At 48.0% G+C, this 24,101-nt stretch overlaps 1 protein-coding gene across 1 annotated transcript in view; it reads left to right on the forward strand.

The window, feature by feature from the left end:
* PAPPA (pappalysin 1) overlaps positions 1-24,101 on the forward strand; it is a 295,498-nt gene that overhangs the window by 237,274 nt on the left and 34,123 nt on the right. The window contains exons 16-19 of the mRNA XM_084821073.1: positions 1,075-1,285; positions 4,560-4,731; positions 10,160-10,307; positions 22,839-22,948. Of these exons, the coding sequence (XP_084677199.1) occupies positions 1,075-1,285; positions 4,560-4,731; positions 10,160-10,307; positions 22,839-22,948 (641 nt within the window). The remainder of the gene's footprint in view (positions 1-1,074; positions 1,286-4,559; positions 4,732-10,159; positions 10,308-22,838; positions 22,949-24,101) is intronic.

Here is a 24,101-nt window from a genome sequence, read left to right on the forward strand (position 1 = left end):
GCAGGAGGTCCCAGGTTCAGCCCCCAGTATCTCCAAATAAGACTCAGAATGATTCCCATCTCAGGTCCTGGAGAGCAGCTGCCTTTCAGTGTAGACTAGCTTTCCCCAGCCTGGTGACCTGCAGATCGTTTGGACTACAGCTCCCAGCATTCTTGATCATTGGCCATGTTGGCCTCTGCTGCTGGGAGTTGAAGTCCAAAACATCTGGAGGGCACCAGGCTGGGAAAGGCTGGTGTAGACAATACGGAGTTGGATGGACCAATGTATGAGGAGGCTTCCCATGTCCCATTTTTGAAAGAAGGGAAGAAGATGTTCAAACTGAATTCAGACAATCTGAGCACAGGTGTAAAATGTGGAGGCCAGCTCAAATTTGGGGGCATGTCAATGGGCAACCAACCTGTGCATCATTGCTCAGATGAATCCCTTCACTGCGATAGTCTCTTTGAGTGGACACAGACATGGTTCACACATAATGACATTCCCGCTTGTCCCCAACAAACCATGGTTTGTTTAACCCATGGGCTGTTGCTACGTGCAAACTGCAGACGCGTCTTGCAGTGGGAGCTCCCAGCCTAGAGAAAATAGTGACCCAACTACCATTCTCAAAAGCTGAGATGCCTCTCCGAAGGTTAACTACCGGTAGTAAGAGATTTAAGCTAAAATATGCTGGCATTTGGGGTATTTCTCATATATTTGGCTTGCCTCTTTCTCCTTCCGCCCTGCCCACTGCTGGAAAGTGGCCCCTGAGTGCTTCTCCAAAATGGAATTAAGCCCTTTAACACCCCTGCTTTCTATGATCCTTGATGATGTATTAAAGGTCTATCTTGTTGTTGCATTTATACATTTTGTTTTGTTTTTAAATGAGGTAATAAAAAAGAAAGAAAGGGTTGGAGCATTGGAGGATGCTCAGTGCTTCAGTTCGCGTTTGGGTCATTTGAGACTCTGAAATTCTGGGGGAAGCTTGGATTGGGGGTGTTTGGGAAGCATCCCTGGCTGTTACAGCCTTTGGTTCACTGGTTTCCTCAGCATTCGTATCTGCCTGCTCCAGCTCAGGTTGCCTTCTGTCATTCCCAGGGAGCAACAGGAACCTGACGTGTCTGGAAGATGGGCTGTGGTCTTTCCCTGAGGCCCTGTGTGAACTGATGTGCCAGGCTCCTCCTCTGGTGCCCAACGCAGACCCCCAGACTGCCCGCTGCCGCAAAGACAAACACAAAGTGGGGTCTTTTTGCAAGTACAAATGCAGGCCGGGTCACTACATCCCAGGATCTCCTCGAAAGGCAAGGAAGTAAGTGGAATCGCGACAGTCTTCTCTGTTTCTTTTGGTGGGGGCCATTGAGCAGGCAGGGTGGTGTACTGGTTAGCTCTCCAGATGTGTTGGACTGCAGCTCCCATCATTCTCAGCCACCATGACTGGCGATGATGGGGTTTGTAGTCCAACACACCTCAGATGTTGGGTTAAGATCGAGTTTCTACTTGGCTGTGAAGATCACTACTTGACTTTTACCTCACTCTGTAGCCTCCCCAGCTGCCCACTCTTCCCGATCTGAAAAAGTCCCGTGGGAAGAGTCAGCTTATGGCATCTTCCCCTGGGCTTCTGTACCTGAAGCACAGGAAATTCGAGAGACTATAGACAGTTAGAGAGATGATTGCACAGTGAATCATTGTGAATCCCTTGGCCACCTTGTACCTAAGAGAAGTGAAAGATGTCCCTAGGAAAATGTCGCTAAAATTTTATTTCTCCGGGGGGCAGGGGGCAGCTGAAAGCAATTTATTTTCCATCAAATTGAATAAAAATTGTCAAAAATGTGGAAGAAATTTTTGGCACAGAACTAGCAGGACCTTTCCATAGCATAGTGCAAGGAGTCGGGTGACACCCGAGGGCCAGTCGGGAACCATCATGTGATATGGGCAGCTTTTTGTGGGAGGACCCATTTGGTCTTCCTCTTTGTCGCCATACTTCAGGCCTTCAGGCCTTCAGCCTGAGTTGTAAGCACCTGACAGACCAACGCATTGTAGTATGACTTAGGTGGCCACTTCAGAAAGAATTCACAGAAGTGAACCATTCTGGGCTTAAACTATGGTGGTCTGAGCAAGCATTCTTGCAGCCAATAAAAGATGTCCAGTTTGGTGACTGTCCTGGAATGGTGAGATATTTATTTGTATCTCTGGAAGGGTCTGGATTTCAAGCTTCTATGCAGACAGAAAGGGGTGAGGGGATGCATTGAAGAAAGGCCTCTGAGACGGTGGTAGAAATTATTTTCAGATGCACAGAGTTCAAGCAGAACTCTAAGAACCCAGCAACTTGTTGAAAGATCCCTTGAATTTGCAAATGCCTCCCCGGTATTTGCTTCCATGGGAGAAGGCTGCAAAGCGTGTACCTCCCATAATTTCCATGGGCCACGCTGTGATGTGTAAGGCGTGTGGGTGATGACTGAGTGATGAGTAGGCATTTCGTAACTGCTCCAGGAATCTTTGCCCACCTGCAATCTCATGGCTGGATCAACGTGCGTCTGCATATTTTTGCCTATCCCAAATGAGCCCCAATTAGAGATACGAAGGGCTGGGTGGGGGGGGAAACAAACAGGCAGAGGCAGGGGCAGTGGGGAATCCCTTTTTTGTTTGGTTCGTTTGGTTCTCCCTGGCCTTTTCAGCCCCAAGAGTCCTTGGCTAAGCTGCTTCCTAAAGAAGGACCTGCATTTGTGTACTCAAGGAGCATGTCCAAACAACTGTACACTGCTTTTGTGGTAAACTACACCCTTTCTGCAAGCAGCACCCATGTGCATGACAAATGTTATTGGTGTTGCTTCCGTCAGGGGGAAGGTTTATGGCAATCCTGACCTCTAACATGTGTGAAGATGACATCTTGCATAGCACAGTGGGTGCGTCCAGGGAATCGTGGTGGTGGAGGCATTGAAGCTCAGTCGTTCTGGAGGTCACATGAAGTTGTTTATTTGTACATACAGGGCAGTGTCCAGTGGTAGTCCTACGTAAACTAGGCTCATTCACTTCAATGGGTCTACTCTGTGTAGGAGCACCATAGGATACCGCCCACCAAGAGCAACGTCAATAATACTCAACACTTTGCAACTTACATCAGATAGATGCAGGAGGAAGGGTTAGAATGGATGGTTTACAACATTAACAAGTTTTAATGTTGTAAAGCCGCCTTGAGTCCCAGTATTGGGGAAAAGGTGGGAAATGAATGAATGAATGAATGAATGAATGAATGAAAATAATAATAATTGGGGAGACATGATATGGGGAGCTGCCTGTACCATTACAGACTATTTGTCAGGCTAACCCAGCAAAGGGTCCTTCATCTGGCAGCGTTTCTTCAGGATCTTGGGCAGAGGGAGGACTTCTCCATCTCCTGCTACCTGATCTTTTAACTGGAGAAGCCAGGGACTAAACCTGGGACCTTCTGATTGCAAAATGTTTCCTCTACCATCCAGTTATCATCCCTCCCTCAAATGTGTAGGGATTGTTTGTGTTAGAGTTAGGAATTGAAGGGGGTTGACCTCAGTCTGGGCTATACCTATACTGCTTCAGACTGCAGGTGAGGACACACATGACGAAATGCTCCCCCATTAAAAAAGAATACAGAAAGCTAGCTTGTCAGGGAGAAGGCCTTCTCCTGACATGCTAGTTTTCTATATGTGGGGGGTTGTTTATTTATTTGGCATAGAGGAAAACTCCGCCATGGAAGCTCCCCCACCCCACAGCCTGAAGTGATACAGCCCAGACACAACTGCACCTCCTCCCTCTGTGGTCTGTGAGAATGAGGCCATAGAAGGAATGGAGAAAGGTAGCACCAGAGGTGTTCTGGGTGGGAGCTCCAGGAATAAGGAGCAGCAAGAGGGAAGAATAGGAATTGTTAAAGTGAACAGATTGAAGCATCTAATTCCATGATTCTTAAATACAAAAGCCACAGTCCCCATCACCCCTCCTTACACGCACACACATACACACACACAAAAACACAACAGCATCAAGAATCCTTTCTGCCCCCCCCATTTCTTTCAATGGAGCTTGCATGAGAATAATATCTAATGGGTCGCACCTCCAGGCAATTTGGTACATGCTTCTTTATTGAAGACATAAGCAGTTAAGTTCCCTCCGCTCGTTCTGCATCTCTTAAGCCCTTTCCTTCACAAACCGGCTCTGTGTGAAGGGCCTCCTTTTGGAAAATACCCGCTTTGATATGCGACCTGGGGAGTCCCCTTTGAACCTTGGTGGGAAAAGTTTACTGGTATCCTACATTTTATGACTCGGTGAAAAGAGGGGAAGGGAGCCCAGCCACATCAAAAATGGCCATCTGCCGCAAGGGCCTGGAGGCCCTGGATATATGTATATACTTCACAAACAGTTATTGTTTTCACTAGGAGACCACATGACATAAAGATCCACAACCTCGATCCATACGTTGTGGGAGGAGCAAAGATCTGTTGCAAAGGCAGCTTGGAAAAATGTCACTGATCTCAGGCCACTCTTTAAATAAATAACCTCTCTCTCTCTCTCTCTCTCTCTCTCCCCCCCCCCTCCATCTGCATGCATGGAAGGAGGGCCTTTAAGATGCAGTGTGCAAAAGATGGAACTTGGCTTGAAGGCGCCTGCATTCCCGTAACCTGCGAACCTCCACCCTCCAAGTTCCACGGGCTATACCAGTGCACCAATGGCTTCCTGTTCAACAGCGAGTGCAGGATCAATTGTGAAGAGGAGGACACCCAGTCAGTGAGTCCCAATGAGTGGATAGGGCATAGCTTAGCGGTAGCATGCAGAAGCCTAGATTCCTACATCTAGGAACCATAAGGACTAGATACTTACTCCATTATTTTAGGTGAAAGACACTGTTTCAGTGGTAGGACACATACTTTGCATGTCAAAGGCCCCAGGTCCTGTTCTAGGCATCTCCAGGTTAGACTGAGAAGGGCCCCTGGCTGAACCCTGGAGAACCCCTGACAATCTGAGTAGACCATGCTAAGTGAGACGGACCAGTGGTATGGCTGGGAATAAGATGGCTTCAACGTTCCTAAGAGTTCATCCCAGCCTAATCAAGGAATCTCATGAATTGTACTTTGTTACTGTACTAGTTTTAACTGTGTTTTATATGTTTGATATTGCTTTTATTGGTGTGTGACTGTCATAAATGAACTCATTCATTCATTCATTCATTCATTCATCCATCCCAGCCTAATCTCAACAGTGCAGATTTCTGAAGAATCTTCCCACTAGCCACACCCTCCCAAGGTCACCTGGGAGCCCGTGTCGTTGGCCCATGTGACGGCTTCTGGTTTCCTCTCCCCTAGTTCTACTCGCCCAGCTAGGAGTAGGAAGCATTGCTGGGATGGGGAACTCATTCTTCCAAGCAGATTTGCCTTGCAGTGCCAGGGTGTTTTATCTATTCTGAGACAGGTTTTTCCTCCCATCTTAGGTGGCTGTAGGAGGTACCGATGATGAGTTTGAGAATGAAGAGAATTTTATATTTAGAATGGGGTGGGGTGGGGTGGTCTCAGTGGATGAGATGATTCTGTTAAACACAGGAAAGAAAGAAGAAAGCCAGAGACAGTAATAGGGTAGTGGTGATATCTACACTCTCAAAATGGGACCTGTGACAAAATGGAGCGATCTAGCCAGCCAGCCAGCCAGCCATGCCCTTTCCAGCACATTCCATTCCATTTCCTTCTGGGCTGTTTTCTCCCCATCCCAGTACACTGTCAGCAGTTCCCACAGTGGCCAACCAGAATATTTTGGGAGACCCTCAAGCAGACTGTGAAGGCTGTGGTCATCCCGACAGGATCAGTTCAAAGTTCCATCTGGTCCAATTCCTGTTAGCCACAGGTGGCTCTGGAAGCCCACAAGCAGGGCATGCAGGCAGAAGCCAACCCCTGTGTTCAGACACATGCACCCCCGCGCATCTGATATCCTAAGCTATACTGTGTCTGAACATGGAGGTTCCATTTAACCATCATGGCTTATAGACATGGTCAGAACTCCTGCATTGAGCAGGGGGTTGGACTCCATGGTCTTTTAGGCCCCTTCCAACCCTACTATTCTATGATTCTGTGATTCCCCTCCTTTCCGTGATGTGATGCACCCCTTTTTTTGCCTCATTCCCAGCACTACTACCTTTCTGCCACCTTCTCCACCCTGTCCTTTCTGAGACAGGGTGACGAGACATGTATGCAGAACCTGACTTCTCTGTGTGCGTATATATGAATAGGGATGTAGAATCCGCCCACTGTCCGGTCTGAGGGGGGGCATGGACGGGCAATTTGGGTCACTCAGGGCGCTGCGGAATCCTCCAGAGCTCAGCCACACCCACTGGAGTTGACGGAGCGGCTCTCTGGCTCCCTATAAGACGCGATACACTTATGGTGGCTACCATGAGCCTCTCGTGGGAAGAATACAGGTGTAAATGGCATATTGTACGCCATTTGCGGCCGTAAAGCACCGACTTTGACCTGCCACTGTTTACAACTGTATTTAGGTCAAAGTCAGTGCTTTATGGCCTCAAATGGCATACAATATGCCATTTATGGCTTTAACTTTCCTGCAATATGCTAATGGCAGCTGCCATGAGCATATCGCATCTTATAGGGAGCTGGAGAGCTGCCCCGTGAGAACTCCTCCACTCCCAGAGGCGAGTGCAGCCACTCTGCCATGGACTCCGGAGGACGGATTCTTTGGAATCCGGCCTCATTTGAGTCCACGGCGGAATTCTCCAGCATCCCTGCATACGAAGCAAATGAATGGCACATTCTCTCCCCATACCTCCAGCCAGAAATCTGGCATGTGGCATCTGTAAACCTGTCACAGATGGATCTCCAGCCCTCCAGTCTTTCACTGTTCTGTGTTTCGCTCTGTCACGCCCTGCCTCCTCTCTTCCACTGCCACCACCACACCCCGGTGTGTTTTGGCAAAGATGGCAGCCAGTGTGCTTGGGGGCCTTCTGGCAGCCTGGCTGCCATTGAGAAGGCCTGTTCCCATTGGGCCTGTTTTCCATGGGGAAAACTCCCATTGATGTCATTGGGGCTATTCTTGTAGCCTGCTTGAAACTGCTTCACGCTTGATGTCAGAATGGAAAGCTCTACCGCTCTCTCTGCAAGCAGGGAATCTCCCCAAACTGGAAAGCCATAAATGCAGGAGACCAAAGCAGGAAAAAAAAACCTCACACACCGTTCATGGTTTTACAGTGGAGGTGGGTAGAGGGGGGTGAGAGAGAGAGCAAATAGAAGCAGTGATCTTTGGTGCAAAATAGATTGGCTGAAGGTTTGGGCGGTCATTGCATAAACACAGGTTCTTCCATGCAGACATATAAAGCACAAATGAGTTCTAGCTCTTAATTAAGACATAATTTTAGGGCGGGGGGGGGGGAGCAGCAGAGGTACACTTTTCTTTTTTAAGCCTGTTCTTATATAGGGGAAACATCAGCTTGGCTGTGAGGCCATTCCCTCAACCCCTCCAGGCATTTATATCATGCAGTAGTTAACTTTATATGATATGTACTTTGGCACTGAAACCGGTACTTCAGTCTCACTGGAGTCCTGTTTTTTCCCTGGCCTGTGATGAGGATTAAACCATTAGGGGTTGTAATCATCTTCGTTTTGGCAGAAATAGGTGCATTGTGGCTCCATGGACTTTGGTAGACCTTAGGAGGGTGCCGACCCTTAATAGCTTCGATTAATGGGCTGTTCGGGCGAGGATAATTTATTTCAGTGTTTTAGATGGATTCTTCCTAATAATGTTGCTCCTGAATAAATTGATATTGTAGCTGGGAGGATAAAGTGTGTGCATGTGTTGATTAGCAGTTGGATCCAGACATAGTCAGAGTAGACCCATTGACATCAGTGGAATGTAAGTTAGTCAGGACTAATGTACTTTAAGTCCTATTAATTTCAGTGAGTCTGTTCCAAGTCCAGATTCAACCCAATGGATGGATGAATCCGTCAATTTCTGTTTCTCTCAATTTCTCAGTTTTCCAGTCTTAAGTTCAGTTTGTCCCAAACCTTTATATATATGTATGTATCTATATATAGTTTGCATGAGCGTTTGAGCACGTTTTTGTGTGCTTTTCTCCTAATATATACATATTTTGCAAGCAATTTTCTGAACAGAATGCGTTTTTGAACATGATTGCCCTAATATATGCATTTTATGTGCACTTTTTCCTGATATATACATTTTTGCACATGTTTTTCGTTGGAGACCGCCATTGCAAAATGCAGAGAAGTGCAAAATATGGAAGACTAGCTGAGTTTTGGTTTGCCAACAGCCAAATTATGTCAGTTTGCATTAAACTGAATGATTTTCTCTTCCATCCCTACTGTTAATACCACATCTGGACAGGAGAAAATTCCCTGGCAAGTTTAGTAAAACTGACATTCCTCTGGGGAGGCTGGAAAGGGATTCAGTTTGCATTCATCCTGGGACTTTGGTGCCCCAAGCCAGATAGGGCTTCCGGGATCAAAATTTGCACCTTGAATGGTATCCAGGAACAGACAGGAAACGCAGCTTCCCCCCATTCTCAAAGTTTTGGGGTACTTCTGCAAACCTTGGGGATCCCCTGATGCTGCTGATACCTCCCTCTTGTGCATGGGCGGTGCAGTTTTGGCTTTGCAAATAACATCCCACACAGCCTGAACATCAGAAATAGAGGGAATGATGTGCCGATGGTGTTGTTCCAGACAAGAGTCTGACTTCTGCTTCTTCCTGAACACATGGGGTGAAGATCTCTGGGCACTTCTGTCCATGGAAGTGGATAACACAATAACCTTGTTGCAGTGCACATCTACTCAGATGTTTAATAGAACATACTGCCTGGTAGGGGTGCATAGGATTGGAGCCTTAGTCTCAATAGTCTATGTAATTTTTATTGCAAATAGTGATGTCTGCCACTTGGAAATCCAGCCCTTTTGGGTCTCTACAGACTTCTCTGCCTTCCTGAGTCGGCTTCCATTTGCAAGCCAAGCAGCGGGTTTTTCCCCAAACTCCGGGGACCTTTTCTGTATTGTTGGTGGTGTCGGCTGCAATTCGCGCAAATAAAAATTTGGGCAAATTGCAGCCAAAATGTGTGTGATTTGCACGAATTGTGGCCACACTTTGCGCAATCTGCGCGAATTGTAGCCGTACTTTGTGCAATTTGTGCAGATTGTGCAAATTTGCAGAAATTGCGGGTGTAATTTACACAAACAAAAAAACCCACAGAAAATCTGCTAATTGGCCCGACTCACTGCAGACTGAGTTAGGCCAGTTAAGCAGAAAATGGACCAAGTCAATGAAAACCCATTGAGCTCCACCCCCAAATGGATTCCTCCAACATCCCAAGCTGCAACTACCTCATAGGACCGTAGGAAGCTGCCTTATATCAGCCTAGGCTACTTGTTCATCTAGTTCAGGAATTTGAGTGCCAGTAGCATCCCGGGGTTTCAGGGTGAGACCTTTCCCATCACCTGTCTGTGATCTTTTTAACCAGAGCTACCAGAGACTGACACTGGGGCCTTCTGCCTGCAACACAGGGGCTCTACAAACTCAGTTACCCCCAGTGTTTTCCAGAGGTGTTTTCAGGTAGTTCTGAGTAAGCATGCATAGCATTGCACTGTAAGCCACAATCCTATTCATACCTACCTGGGGGTAACCCCCATTGAACACAGTTACCTAGGGAGGTCGTGGCCTTACCTAGGGAGGTGGTGGGCTCTCCCACACTGGAGGCATTCAAGATGAAGCTGCACAGCCATCTGTCAGGGATGCTTTGACTAGGACTCCTATATTGAGCAGGGGGTTAGATTCGATGGTCCCTTCTAACTCTACTGTTCTATGAATCTATGATTCTATGAAGCTGGACAGCCACCTGTCAGGGATGCTCTGACTTGGATTCCTGCACTGAGCAGGGGGTTGGACTCGATGGTCTTATAGGACCCTTCCAACCCTACTATGCTATGTTTCTATGATTCTACTTTCAAGTAAACACGCATAGGATTGCACTGTTATTCCTGAATTAAGCTACTTTAGAATCAACCTGCAAGCCTTTTCTACCATTGCCATGCATACAGGGTACCATAACTGCAGGGGACCTGTTTTTCCTTCTCTGGGGGCTGCTTCCCCCACATCCATCCCCTTCCTCCTCCTCCTCCTCAGCAATCTTTTTGCTTCTTCTTACCAGGGGCATGGGAACAACGTGATCCACTGCCGAAAGGATGGTACCTGGAGCGGCTCATTTCACCTCTGCAAAGGGATGCAAGGACATTGCTCCCTTCCCAGCCAGCTGAACAGCGGTCTAAAATTGCAGTGTCCAGACGGATATGGCATAGGTATTTTACGTGAGCTCCTGGCTAAAGATGAAAGACTCTGTTGTGTTGTGAAAGACAGAGAAAGGCAAGGGGTCCTTGAACTTTCCTGCTCTTTTGGCCTCTTTGGCTTGAGGTTTAGAATCAAAACAGCTGATTAATCCATTTTGAAACGCCAAGTCAGGCTTTTAGATGCCAGACCTCTCGGCAATGCATGATGCACTCCCGTAATGCTGAGATGCCTTGTGCTCCTTGACGGTGCTATTGGCAAGGTTAAATTATGCAGATGACAGCTATTTCTTTTAAGTAAGTTCACACATATACATTTCCACCTGGGTGCAGTCAGCCAAAAAACCACCAAAGTGGCTCCAAAATAGGAACAGAAGAAGAACCGTGCAGGATCAGATTTTCCTGACCACTAGTCCAGCGCCCTGCCCCAGTAGGCAGTCATCCTGAGGTTTCCTGGAAGCCCGTGGACAGGGTATAAAACTCCCCTGCTATTTATGCACTTGTTGGCCGTGTACCCTTCGCATTGTCTCTGGACATAGAGGTTCTGTTCTTATCTGTTATGGTTTATGACTGTGGATAGACTGTACATGTACTTAATCTTTTGTAACAGCATTTCCCAGCCTTGGGTCCTGAGCTGTTATTGGACCACAACTCCCATGTAGGGATGTTGCAGGAATCCATCCAGGGGGTGAAGCTTAAGTCAGCTCGCCCCCGCCCCCGACTTCGGCTCACTTTCCCATGAGCTGGCTAGACTCGATCTGCATCACATCAAGCCAGCTCACAGATTTCTGTTTTTTTAATGTCTAAGCAATTTTTGTAAACTACAGCTGCAATTTGGGCAAATTATGCAGATTTCAGTCATCATTTGTGCAAAATATGCAAATTGCAGTTGTGATTTCAGTAATTTGCACAAATTGTGGCCATAATTTTCACAAATCGTGGCCGAACTTTGTGCAATTTGCACAGGTTGCAGCTGTAATTTGCACAAATCGCTGTTGACATTTGTACAAATTGCTTTTTTATGCAGAAACCCCCCGCAAAACATCCCGCAGTGATATGCAGAGGCGTACTGCCTCTGAAGCTATATCTTCCATACAGCCATCTTGGCCAATGGCCACTCCACTGTGAAAGTGTCTGTTCCCCTTGCCAAGCCTTTACTGCATCCTGTGTCAGTGAGTTCTGTACATTAATTGTGTATTTGAAATAACAAACAAACATATGCCCCTCCCTCAACTTATGGACAGAGGAAAAAGTCTCTACAAGCACCATATCCATTCCCACCCACGTCAAGATGGTCTCCTTAGAAACATGAGATTGTAAGAAGAGCCCTGCTGGTTCAGACCAAGGGTCCATCCAGTCCAGCATCCTATTCACACAGTGGCCAACCAGCTACCCACGGGAAACCCACAAACAGGACATGAGTGCAACAGCACCCTCCCACCCATGTTCCCCAGCAACTGGTGTACATACTGCCTCTGATCCTGGAGGTAGCATATAGCCATCAGGACTAGCAACCATTGATAGCCTTCTGCTCCAGGAACTTGTCTAACCCCATTTTAAAGCCATCCAAATTGGTGGCGATCACTCCATCTTGTGGTAGTGAATTCAATAGTTTAATTATGTGTTCCTTCTGATTTTACAAGGACAGATGCAAACTCTTTCAGGAAGCCATCCTCAAGGCCAGTTCATGCACCCACAGTATGGTGTGGGTCCAGATACGAATCCCCATTCAGCCTTGTTGCATGACGATGCTGCAGCCACGGTAGCCTAAGGATGGGTGAACCTGTCGAATTTGCTTTAGTTTAGTTTCTCATATTTCCTCCGTTAAGTTTGTTCCATCCTGTTTCCATGTCAATTTGCGAATTTGGTTTTAAAAGCCTGTGCAAAAATGCACGCACGATTTGCGTATATTTCTCCCGATATACTTTTTTTGTGCACACTTTTTCAAATATAGACATGCACACGCTCTACATAGTGACTTGGTATGCACTTTTCCCTAATAGGTGTATTGTATGCGCCATTTTCCTAATACGCAAATTGTAGGGATGGACAGAACACTTACCTTCTGTTCCGTTCTGCTTCCGCTGGGGGGGGGAGGCGCTCCGTCCCTCCTCCCAGAATCCTCGATGGGGGGGAGGCGATCTGGTCCTCCCCCCCAGAATGCTGCCCGGCCGGCTCCGCTCCGTGGCCAAGCCGCGGAGCCACCAGCCGGATCCGGCCGCCCACAGCCAGACATCCAGCCGCTGGGTAGCCCTGCAGGGACGCAAATGGTGGCTGTCATAGCCGCCGCCATTTGCATCCCTATATTTAGCCATGATAGGCTACATAAATATTTACGTAGCCTGTCACGGCAGGGGGGGAAAAAACAGCGTACGCAAATGGCGGTAGTCGCTGCCATTTGCGTACGCTGGTTTTTTTCCCCCTGCCTTGATAGGCTATGTAAATACTTATGTAGCCTATCACGGCCTCCGTAGGGATGCAAATGGCGTCCCTGTGTTAGCCATGGTAGGCTACATAAGTATTTACATAGCCTATCACAGCTATGAAGAGGAAGTGAATGGCGGCCACAGGACGGCCGCCATTCACAAAGCAGCGCAGATGGGAGCAGGTAAGTGCTCCGTTTCGCGTGCCTTTTGTGGGTTGGGGGCGGTGGGGACTTCGCCCCGTGCACCTTTCGTGGGTTGGGGGGCGGGGGCTTCGCTCTGCGACAGATTTCGGGGGGTTGAATGCACTGGCATTCGGCCTCACCGAGATCCGTCGCGGAATTCTCTGACATCCCTAGCAAATTGTCGGGGTGTGGGGTGGTTGATTTAATTGACATACTCGATCGCAGCGTTCAGAGATGCGCACGTTGCAGAGTACAGCTGTGTTCCGGTTCACACCTTCTGGTGTGAATTAGTCAGGGATGGATGGGTGCCCCCCAGTCTGGGAGTTCCGGGCTCGTGCCGAGCCCCTGGCCCCACTTGCATGCCTGCTGACTTGCGCTCCATCTCCCCCCCCCCACTCACTGAGGTGCTCACACTCACCCAGGACCTGTTCAGAAGTGCTGCGAGCGCCATTTTGTGGAACTGTCTTTCCTAGCGACAGACATCCATAACACAGACACTTGATTCACTTTGGATGTTCCATAGAGGAACACATTAATCAGTAAACGTTATTCATTTCCTCCACTTCATCTGTAACACCCAAAAGGGGGACATGCGCTACCACCCGTAGCCAGATGCGTGGCTTCAGGAAATGCATAAGATCATATCGAGGGGTAATGGTGAGAGCTGTTAAGCAGTGAAACGGATTGCCTCAGGAGGTGGTGGTCTCTCCTTCCCTGGAGGTATTTAAGCAGACGCTGGAGGGCCCTCTGTCAGGGAGGGCACCCTGCAGCACAGAGCCGGCATTGAGCTTGGGTTGGGCTAGATGATCTCCGAGGCCCCATGCAAGACTAGGATTCTATAGGAAGTTGCCTTTTACCAAGTTAGATCATTAGTCCATCTAACTCAGTATTGTCTGTGCTGAAGGGTGGCAGTTCTCCAGTGTTTCAGACAGAGGCCTTTCCCCGCTCTTCCTGGAGATGCCCGGCACTGAACCAGGGACTACTGAGTGCATCAACTGCAGCTGTGAGCATCATTGTCCCAGACTGTAGGTTACCCAGTCAGCCGAGACGCATTATGGGTCAAAGTCCAGACCAGGAGTGGTGTGTGTGTGTGTGTGCGCGCACGCACGCATGCCCCTCCACACTTCTCCTTCTCTCCTTGGCTGTCCTTTTGAACTCCCAGGGAAGCAATCCCCTCCCCTCGCTGATTCCTCATTATAGGCTAACAATTGTGAGGCACCAGAAGTTGCTTTGCACCGTCCCAAGGGGGAGATGAACGCGACCTGGATGAGCTCACCGCTCTGTAATGATGCCAATTATGGATCGTATATCAAAACAATTCTGGCCTGCTCCTCTCCTGAAGTGTAAATTGCGGCACTGCTGAGCAGTGAGACAGCAGCCCCATCCTTTTGCCTGATGATGTGTTTTACCCCCGGAGACGAGGTGACCTTTAGACACCTACCAAGGGTTGCTGCATCCTGCAGGAGATATTTTTCTTGTTTTTGGGGGGTGGGGGGCGCGCGAGAATGCTGGTTCCCAATTTGGGGGGGAAGGCAGGGAGCTGCAGCGGGAATCATACATAATTACCCCGCTGCACCAGGTGTTGTTTTGTTATCTGCTTTTCCCAGGAGTGGCATTTATAATTCTTATCTCATCTTACCCTCGTGACAATGCTGGAAATAAGGTGAAGACAATTAAGGTTGCAATCCTATACTCCCAGTTCCCTGGGAATAAGCCCCATTGAACTGATTGTGCCATAAGTTGTGGCTATGCCAGTAGGTTTTATGGCTGATGATTGATTTGAATCTGGGTCTCCCAGGTGCCCACGTGCCCACCACGGCCAGGGTTTGCTCCACCTACCTGCCTATTCGGGTCTGCATTCCAGTCCGGGAGGTGCCAGTTGATTAAATTCTCAGCAAAAATTAACTGAAATGAATTCCTCACCCATCCCTACTCAGGCGTAAGCCTTGTAGGGCTTGGTTGGGCTTACTCCCAGGTAAATGTGTGTAGGGCTGCAGCCTTATATTGCTAGGTGCTATGCAAAGGGTTAAGAAATAGCCCCTGCCTGCAGGGTTATGAAAGGCAAAAATAAAGAGATGTGAGGGAGGAAAGCAGAGAAAGGAAGGAGGGGTCAGTCAGAAAGAGCCCAGATGAACAGATGTGTCTGAAGGAGGTGTCTCAGTGGTAGAATGCATGCTTTGCATTCACGCAAGGCTGCTTTCCTAAAGCAAAACAATTCTTAAAACAAAACAAAATGGAACATTAATATTCAAAACAAACTTACATTCCATAAAATACTACTTGTAATCATTATCACTATTCTTATTAATAGCAGAAAAACAACAAAACTCAGTTTCAAGGGATAATCTAATTCCCGCAAAATGGCCAGGGCAAACAAAATGCAGACTTTGCCTAAAAACCATCAGAGAAGATGGCAGGTGGATTTCCAGCAACAAAAAGTTGCCACCACCAAGAAGGCCTTGCTCCCTCCAACACAGCTCCTGATCCAGATCTCAAATGAGTTTCACAGGGCTTTATGGGAGTAAGCAGACCATTCTGTTGTTTTGGAGGAGGCCACCAATGTCAATGAGAACACAAAATGGCGGTGGAGGCTGGTGGCTCCGGTGTCAGTGGGGAGGTGAGTCCACTCTAGGTTTAAGTCAGAACCCGTCAGAACGCTAAAGGAGCTCTCCAAGGTGTGAAATTCTGTGATCGGTGAGATTAACCTCTCCCCAAGAATCACAACCCCGAACCTCATCCCCAGTACAACAGCAGAAAAGGACATTTGTCCTTTTGACTTAGCCATTGAAGAATAATTGGAAGATTGTAGGCTGCAGTGACCGTAGCGCTACAGCGGTGTCCGCAGGCACCACACAACGGTCAGTTATGAGCCAGAGGTAGACGCTCCCCCGCCTTTCCCGTTCTTTTTTCCAACACTGATTGGAGTTCAGAGCCCCTTAACGACACATTTGTAGCAGCTGTGCCATGGCGAGAGCGATTTCCCAGAGGGAGAGACACAATGCAGCATCACCCCGGGGCTTAAGAGATGTGTCTTGGAAAAGGTCCGATATATTACTGCTGGACACCCTGGCATATCTTAATAAGGGAGAGGGCAGAGTTCCTGCAGAGTGCAGCCATCAGCCAGAATAAATGAAGGATTCGCCTCCAAGCAACTGCATCACACCACTTGCGTCCTTTCTCACAGACAAAGGCCATAAACATGAGTCCCAAATCCGCTCAAGGCTGATCGCTCCTCCATCCCAAATAAATAAATCCATGCATACAGAGAACTAGCCTATCAGGAAGAAGGATCAGGACCAATCAGTTGTGCATGTGTTCATTCATAAGACTGTCCCGTTTCCATACTAATAACTCAGTATGCGGCTGCTGTAAAAAAAAGCAAAGCCCCAAGTTAGGCATAATTAGAAAAGGAACTGCGAATAAAATGGCCAATATCGTACTGCCCTTATACAAATCTAGGGTGTGACCACACTTGGGATGCTGTGTACAGTTCTGGTCACTACACCTAAAAAAGGATATCGTAGAGCTGGAAAAAGTGCAGAAAAGGGCAACTAAAATGATCAAGGGGCTAGAGCATTTCCCCTATGAGGGAAGGTTACAACAGCTGGGATTGTTTAGCTTGGAAAAAAGGAAGGTAAGGGGAGACATGATAGAGGTCTACAAAATGATGCATGGTGTGGAGAATGTGGATAAGGAGACATTTTTTCTCCCTCTCCCATGATACTAGAATCTGAGGTCATCCTATGAAGCTGATTGGTGGGAGATTCAGGACAGATCAAAGGAAGGACTTATTCACACAGCACACAGTTAAACTATGGAACTTGCTACTACAGGATGTAGTGATGGCCACCAATTTGTATGTCTTTAAAAGGGGGTTAGACAGATTCCTGGAAGAGAAGTCTATCAATGGCTACTAGGATTGATGGCTATGTGCTACCTCCAGTAGCAGAGGCAATAAGCCTATGTACACCAGTTGCTGGGAACATGGGCGGGAGGATGCTGTTGCACTCATGTCCTGGTTGTGGTTTCCTCATTGACAGCTGGTTAGTCACTGTGTGAACAGAATGCTGGACTGGATGGACCCTTGGTCTGATCCAGCAGGGCTGATCTTATGTTCTTAATCTGGAGGTTTTAGAAATTCCTATTTAAATATGTATTGTTTGAACATATTTTCTCACAAAATGCCAATTGCTAGAATATTTTCTCTCCAAGGGCATGTCTCTAAACATATTTTATCCTAAAATACATACTTTGGTATGCTGTTGTTTTGAGCTGACAGTTGCACCACAAAATTCCAAGAATCGTGCAATCCAAAAGATAACTGCACTCTAATTCCATTCATTCTTGATTCTGCATCACAAAATTTGGAGAAGTGCAAAATCCGATGGATCATGGCATTCCAACCCACACATTACTCTGGGAGGTACAGCTCAGTTTGGTTCCCTTTGAAATGTGGACCAAATGAAATCCTCAAGAGCACCAAGCCTGTTCTCTGATGTGCTTGTTTTCTATGCCTGGGGATTTATTTGTTTTTTATTCTTTTTTATATGGAGGTTCATTCCAAGAAATGAGTCCCGCTCCCCTTCACTAGAGATGTCGGAGAAATCCACAATGAAACCAAATGAGTTTGGATGTTCATGAATCTGACCTGCAGATTCTGCATCAGAGCAGGTTGCCCCCTGTCGGTCAGATTCTGTGGACTTGCAGGCTGGTTTTGCTCAAGTTTTGTTGCAAAAAATACTCTCCACCCACCCACCCAAAAATATGCATTTCCCCCATAGGCTAGAGTGTGAAAAGTGAACATGGGGGGGGGGATTTGCATATTTCTGCATGTGCAAATTTGCGGAAATATGCATTTGCGCAAATTTGGAAACACAAAAAATCCCATTCCATTGATGGGCAGACGATGGAATGAAAGGCACCTGACAATACACGAAACACAGATGGAACATATTGTACACAATCCATACATCCCTCCCTTCACTGCTAGACACAGGCTCACCACCCTGTTGAGGACAAGGCCACTCCTACGATGTCTGCATATGAGCTTGGTTAGGTGTGCAATGAGTGTACCCAAGCTGCAAGCGTGGAAATGAGACACTAACGAGACCTTTCAAAAGTCTGCTGACCATTTTCATTTATAAAAGGGAGCTCCTCACATTGAATATAGACTGTTTATTTACTTATTTGGGACCTTTGCCTCCCATCTTCACTTACGAGAAAGGACAAAAGTGGTTATCTATCTACCCTATCTATCTGTCCATCCGTCTGACTGTCATCTATCTACCTACCTACCTACCTACCTATCATCTGTCATCTATCATCTGTTTACAGCATTTATACCCCTGCCCCATTAGCCAAAAAAGCCCCCAGAGTGGCTTACAGACATAAGTGGCATGTCAACCCCCTGTCCTCAGGCTTACCATCTAAATTTAAGACATGTCGATGACACACAAAGATTAAGAACGGAGGATTTATCAGTGGAGGCTGGTGACTCCGATGTCAGCGGGGTGGTGAATCTGGTCTGGGTTTCAGTCCGAACCTGTCAAAACCCCAAGGAAGCTATTTAAGGTTCTGAACGTATTTGGGGCATTGGGCACAGCACCTTGGATAGCTCCTTTAGAGTTCTGGCTGGCTCTTGCCGAAACCCAGAATGGATTCACAGCCCCACTGACATCGAAGCCACCAGCCTCCATGGGGATTTATGTAATTAAACATTGTTTTAAAAGCCTGTTTGAAGAGATGGCAACAGTTTGTTTCCTCTTCCTCTCCTGCTCACACTGCAGTTGGCCTCTGTAAGGGGAGGAGGGACCCAGTTCCTGCTTGGTGAAGGAGCAGCAGACAGAGAAAGTGACAGTTCACCTTACTAGCTGGTTCTTCCTCTCCTGCTCATAGGGCAGTTGGTTGGACTGGCCTCTATGAGGGGAGGACTGCTTGGTTCTGTGTCCAGTTCTGGTGAGAAGTCCACAGAGGAGTCTGGAGGAAGCAAGAAAGGTGGCGGGTTGGGGAAGATAGATGGAGCAATGGGACAGATAGGGAAGTGGTGTGCATTCCCTTGAAGGTCACAGGTCAGAAAACAGGAGTGGTGGTCAAAGAGGGAGGTCCATTCAGGACCCTGGACAGGTCCCCAGGGGGAGGAGATGTCTTGTTGGCTGCTGACTGCTATAGTCCAACCTTCACCAACCTGGTGCCCCCCCAGATGTGTTTGGACTACGATTCCCATGATCCCTGTTTATTGGCCACACTGGCTAGGGGGACAAAAGTTGAAGCTGGAAACATCTGGAGGGTACCAGGTTCATGAAGGCTGATATAGTCATTCAGCCTGATTTCCCCTCCAAAGCTTGACAGTCTTGATCCTTCAAGGGACTGGTCTCTGGCTGGAACCTGGCCTTCCATCATCACCCCATCATCTTACACTGGGCATCCTGTTGGCAGCACTGAGCTGGTTCAGCATACAAAGCCTTTGGGGGTATGGGTCCAGGTTCCTCAGTGGGGTCTGACTCAATGGCTGCAGCCCCTGGTGGTCCTGGCAAAGGGTTTCCCATTGTGGGGGTCTTGGATTATGGTGGTCTGTGGCTGCTGGATTTGGGCTCTGAGGCAGGGCTCAGATCTGGTGATTCTGTGAGTGGTGCTACTGACTCGGTTGGCCTCTCCCCCTCCAAGTCAATGTCCCAATCACTATTTCAGATGGCTGTCATGGGGACATCCAGTCCTTTTCAGGCTGGCTGGATTTCCCTGGAGCCCCTGACTAAGCCTGCATTTGAAAGCCAAGCCACGGGCTTTTTCCCAAAATCCAGGAACAATTCCCAAAATTTTCTTTTCTTTCTTAAATCAGGATTTACATAAATTGCACATGCAATTTGTGTAATTTCAGCAAATATTTGGCCATAATTTACTTAATTTGTGCACCTTGCAGCCATAATATGCTTAATTTGCACAAATTGTGCCTGTGAATTGCACAAATTGCAGCCACAACTTGCATAAATTAAGCATATTACAGCCACCATTTGTAGCAAATTACACAAATTGAAGCTGTGATGTGCATAAGTGTCAATTTAAGGAAAAAAAACCCTGAGAATCCACGAGCTAGGCCGACTCGATCTGCATCAAGTTGGGCCACCTCACAGATGAGCAAGCCGAAGTCTGAAGGTCTGAGCTGATGAAAATTCAGTGAACTTCACCCCCTCAATGGATTCCTCCAACATCTCTAATCATCACTGGTAGTTTGGATCGTTAGAGAATGATTCAGTTGCTTGCTGGAGTACCTCCCCTACCTTCATTATTCTGGCAAATGGCTGTGGGCTAGGGATGGCACAGGTGCCCGATTCCATCTGGGAATCTAGCGGAACCCCCTCCTGCCTGCACCCCTTAGCCCTGCTCGCCTAGCCCCTGCCCCTGCTTTCCCCCTGCCCGTACTCAGCAAGTGGCCCATAGTCATCCCAGCAGCAGCATCGAGCTCCACAGTTGCCATTTTTTGAGAAATAAAATGGCAGTCACAAAAATGCACGTATTTGCGGAGATGTGCATTTTTGTGAATGTGCATATTTGCATGTGCGAAAGTGCACATTTTGCGAACGCACGTATTTGTGTGTGTGCAGAAATGCACATTTTTGCATTCGCTTTTTTTTTTTTTTAATGGTGACCACGGAGCTCAACAGGGTCAATGAAGTGAGTGCGGGCTGCTCGCCAAGCACAGGAGGGGTTCGTGTGCAGTCCGGGGGCAAACAAGCGGGGACAGGGGTGGGGCAGGTACCTGGAGAACGGACGGAGGTGGGTTCACACATCCCTACTGTGTGCTATGGGAAACCTGCCCTTTCTCTGTTACAGATTTCCCCAATGTGGTCCAAATGTTTCAGATGAGAACTCCCATCAGCCCAAGCAAGCATGGCCAATGGTCAGGGATCTTGGGGGTTGCAGTCCAAAACATCTAGAGGGGAGCACATTGGGGAAGGCTTCTCTATTGACAATGGAACCAATTACCTGGGGAGGTGGTGGGCTCCCCCACACTGGAGGCCTTCAAGATGAGGCTGGACAGCTATTTGTCAGGGATGCTCTGACTTGGATTCCTGCATTGAGCAGGGGGTTGGACTCGATGGTCTTGTAGACCCCTTCCAACCCTACTATTCTTGATTCTATGAAGCTGGACAGCCATCTGTCAGGGATGCTCTGACCTGGATTCCTGCATTGAGCAGGGAGTTGGACTCGATGGCCTTGTAGGCCCCTTCCAACCCTACTGTTCTATGATTCTATGCTCTGACTTGGATTCCTGCATTGAGCAGGGGGTTGGACTCGATGGCCTTGTAGGCCCCTTCCAACCCTACTGTTCTATGATTCTATGCTCTGACCTGGATTCCTGCATTGAGCAGGGGGTTGGACTCGATGGCCTTGTAGGCCCCTTCCAACCTTACTGTTCTATGATTCTATGATTCTATTAAGATAAGTGCTTTCTAAACCTACCAGCTTTCATCTATGTAAATACGCACACACATTTCTCTCATCCAAAGCAACATCTGGAAGACCCACTCCTACATGGGCAGCTCTTTTGCCCCCCCATGACACACACACTCACCCAGCAGTCTGTGAACAACCCATCATTTTAGTTACCCACAATGCACCCTATGTAGTGCCACTCAAGGGCATTCTGGGTAGGGATGTACGAAAGTCATTTACCTGGTCTCGCAGCTTGCTTCGCGGTGGGGGGAGGCGCTTCGCTTCTCCCCCGGAAGTTCAGGCCGGGGGGGGGGGAGGCTTCCCGCCTCGCCTGGCCAAAATTCAGGCCGGGGGGGAGGCTTTCCGCCTCACCCGGCCGAAATTCAGGCTGGGGAGAAGCGCCCCGTCTCCCCAGCCGTGAACTTCAAAAGAAAAGTAAAAAAAAAAAGCCTCGTGATAGGCTACGTAACGATTTACGTAGCCTATCACAGCTAGATCTGCAAAGTCAGCCGTGATAGGCTACGTTAATCGTCACGTAGCCTATCACAGGGGCGTTTTTTTTTTCCTTTTCTTGTAATGGCGGCGGCAGCAGCCGGTCAAAAGACCGGCTGCCGCCCCCGCCCCTGACGAAGACCTGCCGAACCGCCACCGGGACCCGCCGCCGGGAGCAACATTCGTGAAAGGTAAGTCCCATCCTGGGGGGGGGGGCGGGGGGGTGGAGAATTTCTCCCCGAACAACCTTCAGAGGACCGAATGCGTTGGCACTCGGCCCCCCAAAGTTTCGGGGAGAAATTCTCCTCCATCCCTAATTCTGGGTCATTGAAATGGCAGGTGACTTACATGCAGACCCAGCTAGGGATGGAAGAATCAGAGAGGCTCGAGCTTATGGACATCGTCAAGCTTCTACCTCGAACCTTGGTCTGCCTCATTCCTGTTCCTGAATGCGAGCTTTTTGTTGTTGTTTAGATGCTAAAAGTGTGCATTTAGGTACACATTTCAGGTACTCATTTTTAAAGCTACCTTGAGTGCCATTTTTGGGTAGAAAAGCAGGGAACAAATCAAATAAATACAGTAAATACAAATCAAATAAATACAAAAGTGCACACCCAAATGCATGCTTTCCCCTCACTGTCCGAAGTGTGAAGATATGTATTTCCCCCCCCCCCAAAAAAAATGCACGTTTTTAAATTGTGCATTTTCTCACAGACATGATTGCAAGTTTGGGAATAATCCTGTTCCAGGGTGCAAATGGGGAAAGTTCTGATGTTAAACAAACTGAGATGAAACTTTCATACATCCCTAGACTCAAGTGCCCAGCATGGGAGACTCAGGATTGGGACCAGTGGTTGGGCCTACTTGCTGGCAGCTGCCCAGGGATGACAGGGCACGAACACCAGCCCTGTATGGATGAGCCATAGTTGGGCAAGAATGTATGTGCAATTATGACTGGATGGATGGTTCATGGGCTGTTCACCCTTTCCCCTCTTCTCTTCCTTGTGGTTTTGAAGGAGCTGAGTGTACCATCTTATGCCTTGACCATCACAGCGAGCCCGTCCTATTGCGTGCCAATGAAACATTACAAGACATTCAGCACTGGATGAAGCCTTCGAGGGTGAAGGTAAATGTTCAGTCAAAGAACAAATGTGGTTTGATGGAGAGGACCATTCTTGAATGTGGTCATTCATATACAGTCTGCAATCTTCCAAGCTCGCATAAATCAGAGGGTGAGGAAAGGGGGATGCTAGGGGACATTATAAAGGATACAGCCACCAGTGATTAGCCAGGATAGCTGAATGAAGCCTCCATGTTCAGAGGGAGTGTACCTCTGAACATGGGGCACAATAAAGAAGATGCCTTTATGCCCTACTTTGGGTGAGCTTCCTGGGCATTTCTGGCTGGCCACTGTGAGAAACAAGATGATGGATAACATAGACTTTATTTTATTTATTTAATATTAATTCCCTCCCATGGGTTTCAATGGGAGGGGATTGATCTTTCCCAGCTCCAAGTCTGGTGTAGATCAGCACCTGGTTTGGGCAGGGAGTGAGTCTGATGAGCAGGAGGGCTGTGTTTCCTATGAATCCATAACTCTCCAGCACACACCCTGGCCTACCCCTGGCCTACCTCCTTTTGCTCTTTTCCAATGCGCTGGAGTCCCAGTGTTGGGAAAGAACCAGCCAGCGCTGGGCAAGAAGCAGCCATGGAGTTTTCTGCAGTGACTGGGAGGAGGTATTCAAAGTTGGATCCACACACACATGCACCCTCTGAGAGCAGACTTCTCTCTTGGAGGGGGAGATCGGAAAAGCCCTATGGACCCAGGGACTACAGGTGTCAGAAAAATCTGTTTGGATGTGGAGTCCAATGGGATTTCCTAGGGTCGTACCCCCCAGACTTTGCTTCAGTTCCTGCTTGCAGATTTTCCTGGAATTTTGTGCACTGGGGGGGTGGGGGGGCAGGGAGGTTCTGCAATCCGTGCAAATTATTGCCAATTTTGTGTAAATGATGGAAGAATGTGTGCAAATTACAGACAAATTTGCACAATTTGCACACATTCAGCCATAAGTTATGCAAATTCGGCCGTAATTTGCGCAACTTCCTCAGAAATTTGTGCAATTTGTAGAACCTTCTCCCAGCCCTCAAAATGCACAAAAAAGTTCCCAGAGTTTAGGGAACAACCTGCAACTCAACTCTCAGATGCAGAGCAAGTCATGCATGCCCCAGAACTCCATCGAGCCAAAAAAGAACTGGATTTCCTAGCAACGGACATCCCT

Source organism: Heloderma suspectum, chromosome 14, assembly GCF_057233095.1.
Source record: "Heloderma suspectum isolate Gila_16-S chromosome 14, 16-S_ref, whole genome shotgun sequence".
NCBI classification, from domain to species: domain Eukaryota; kingdom Metazoa; phylum Chordata; class Lepidosauria; order Squamata; family Helodermatidae; genus Heloderma; species Heloderma suspectum.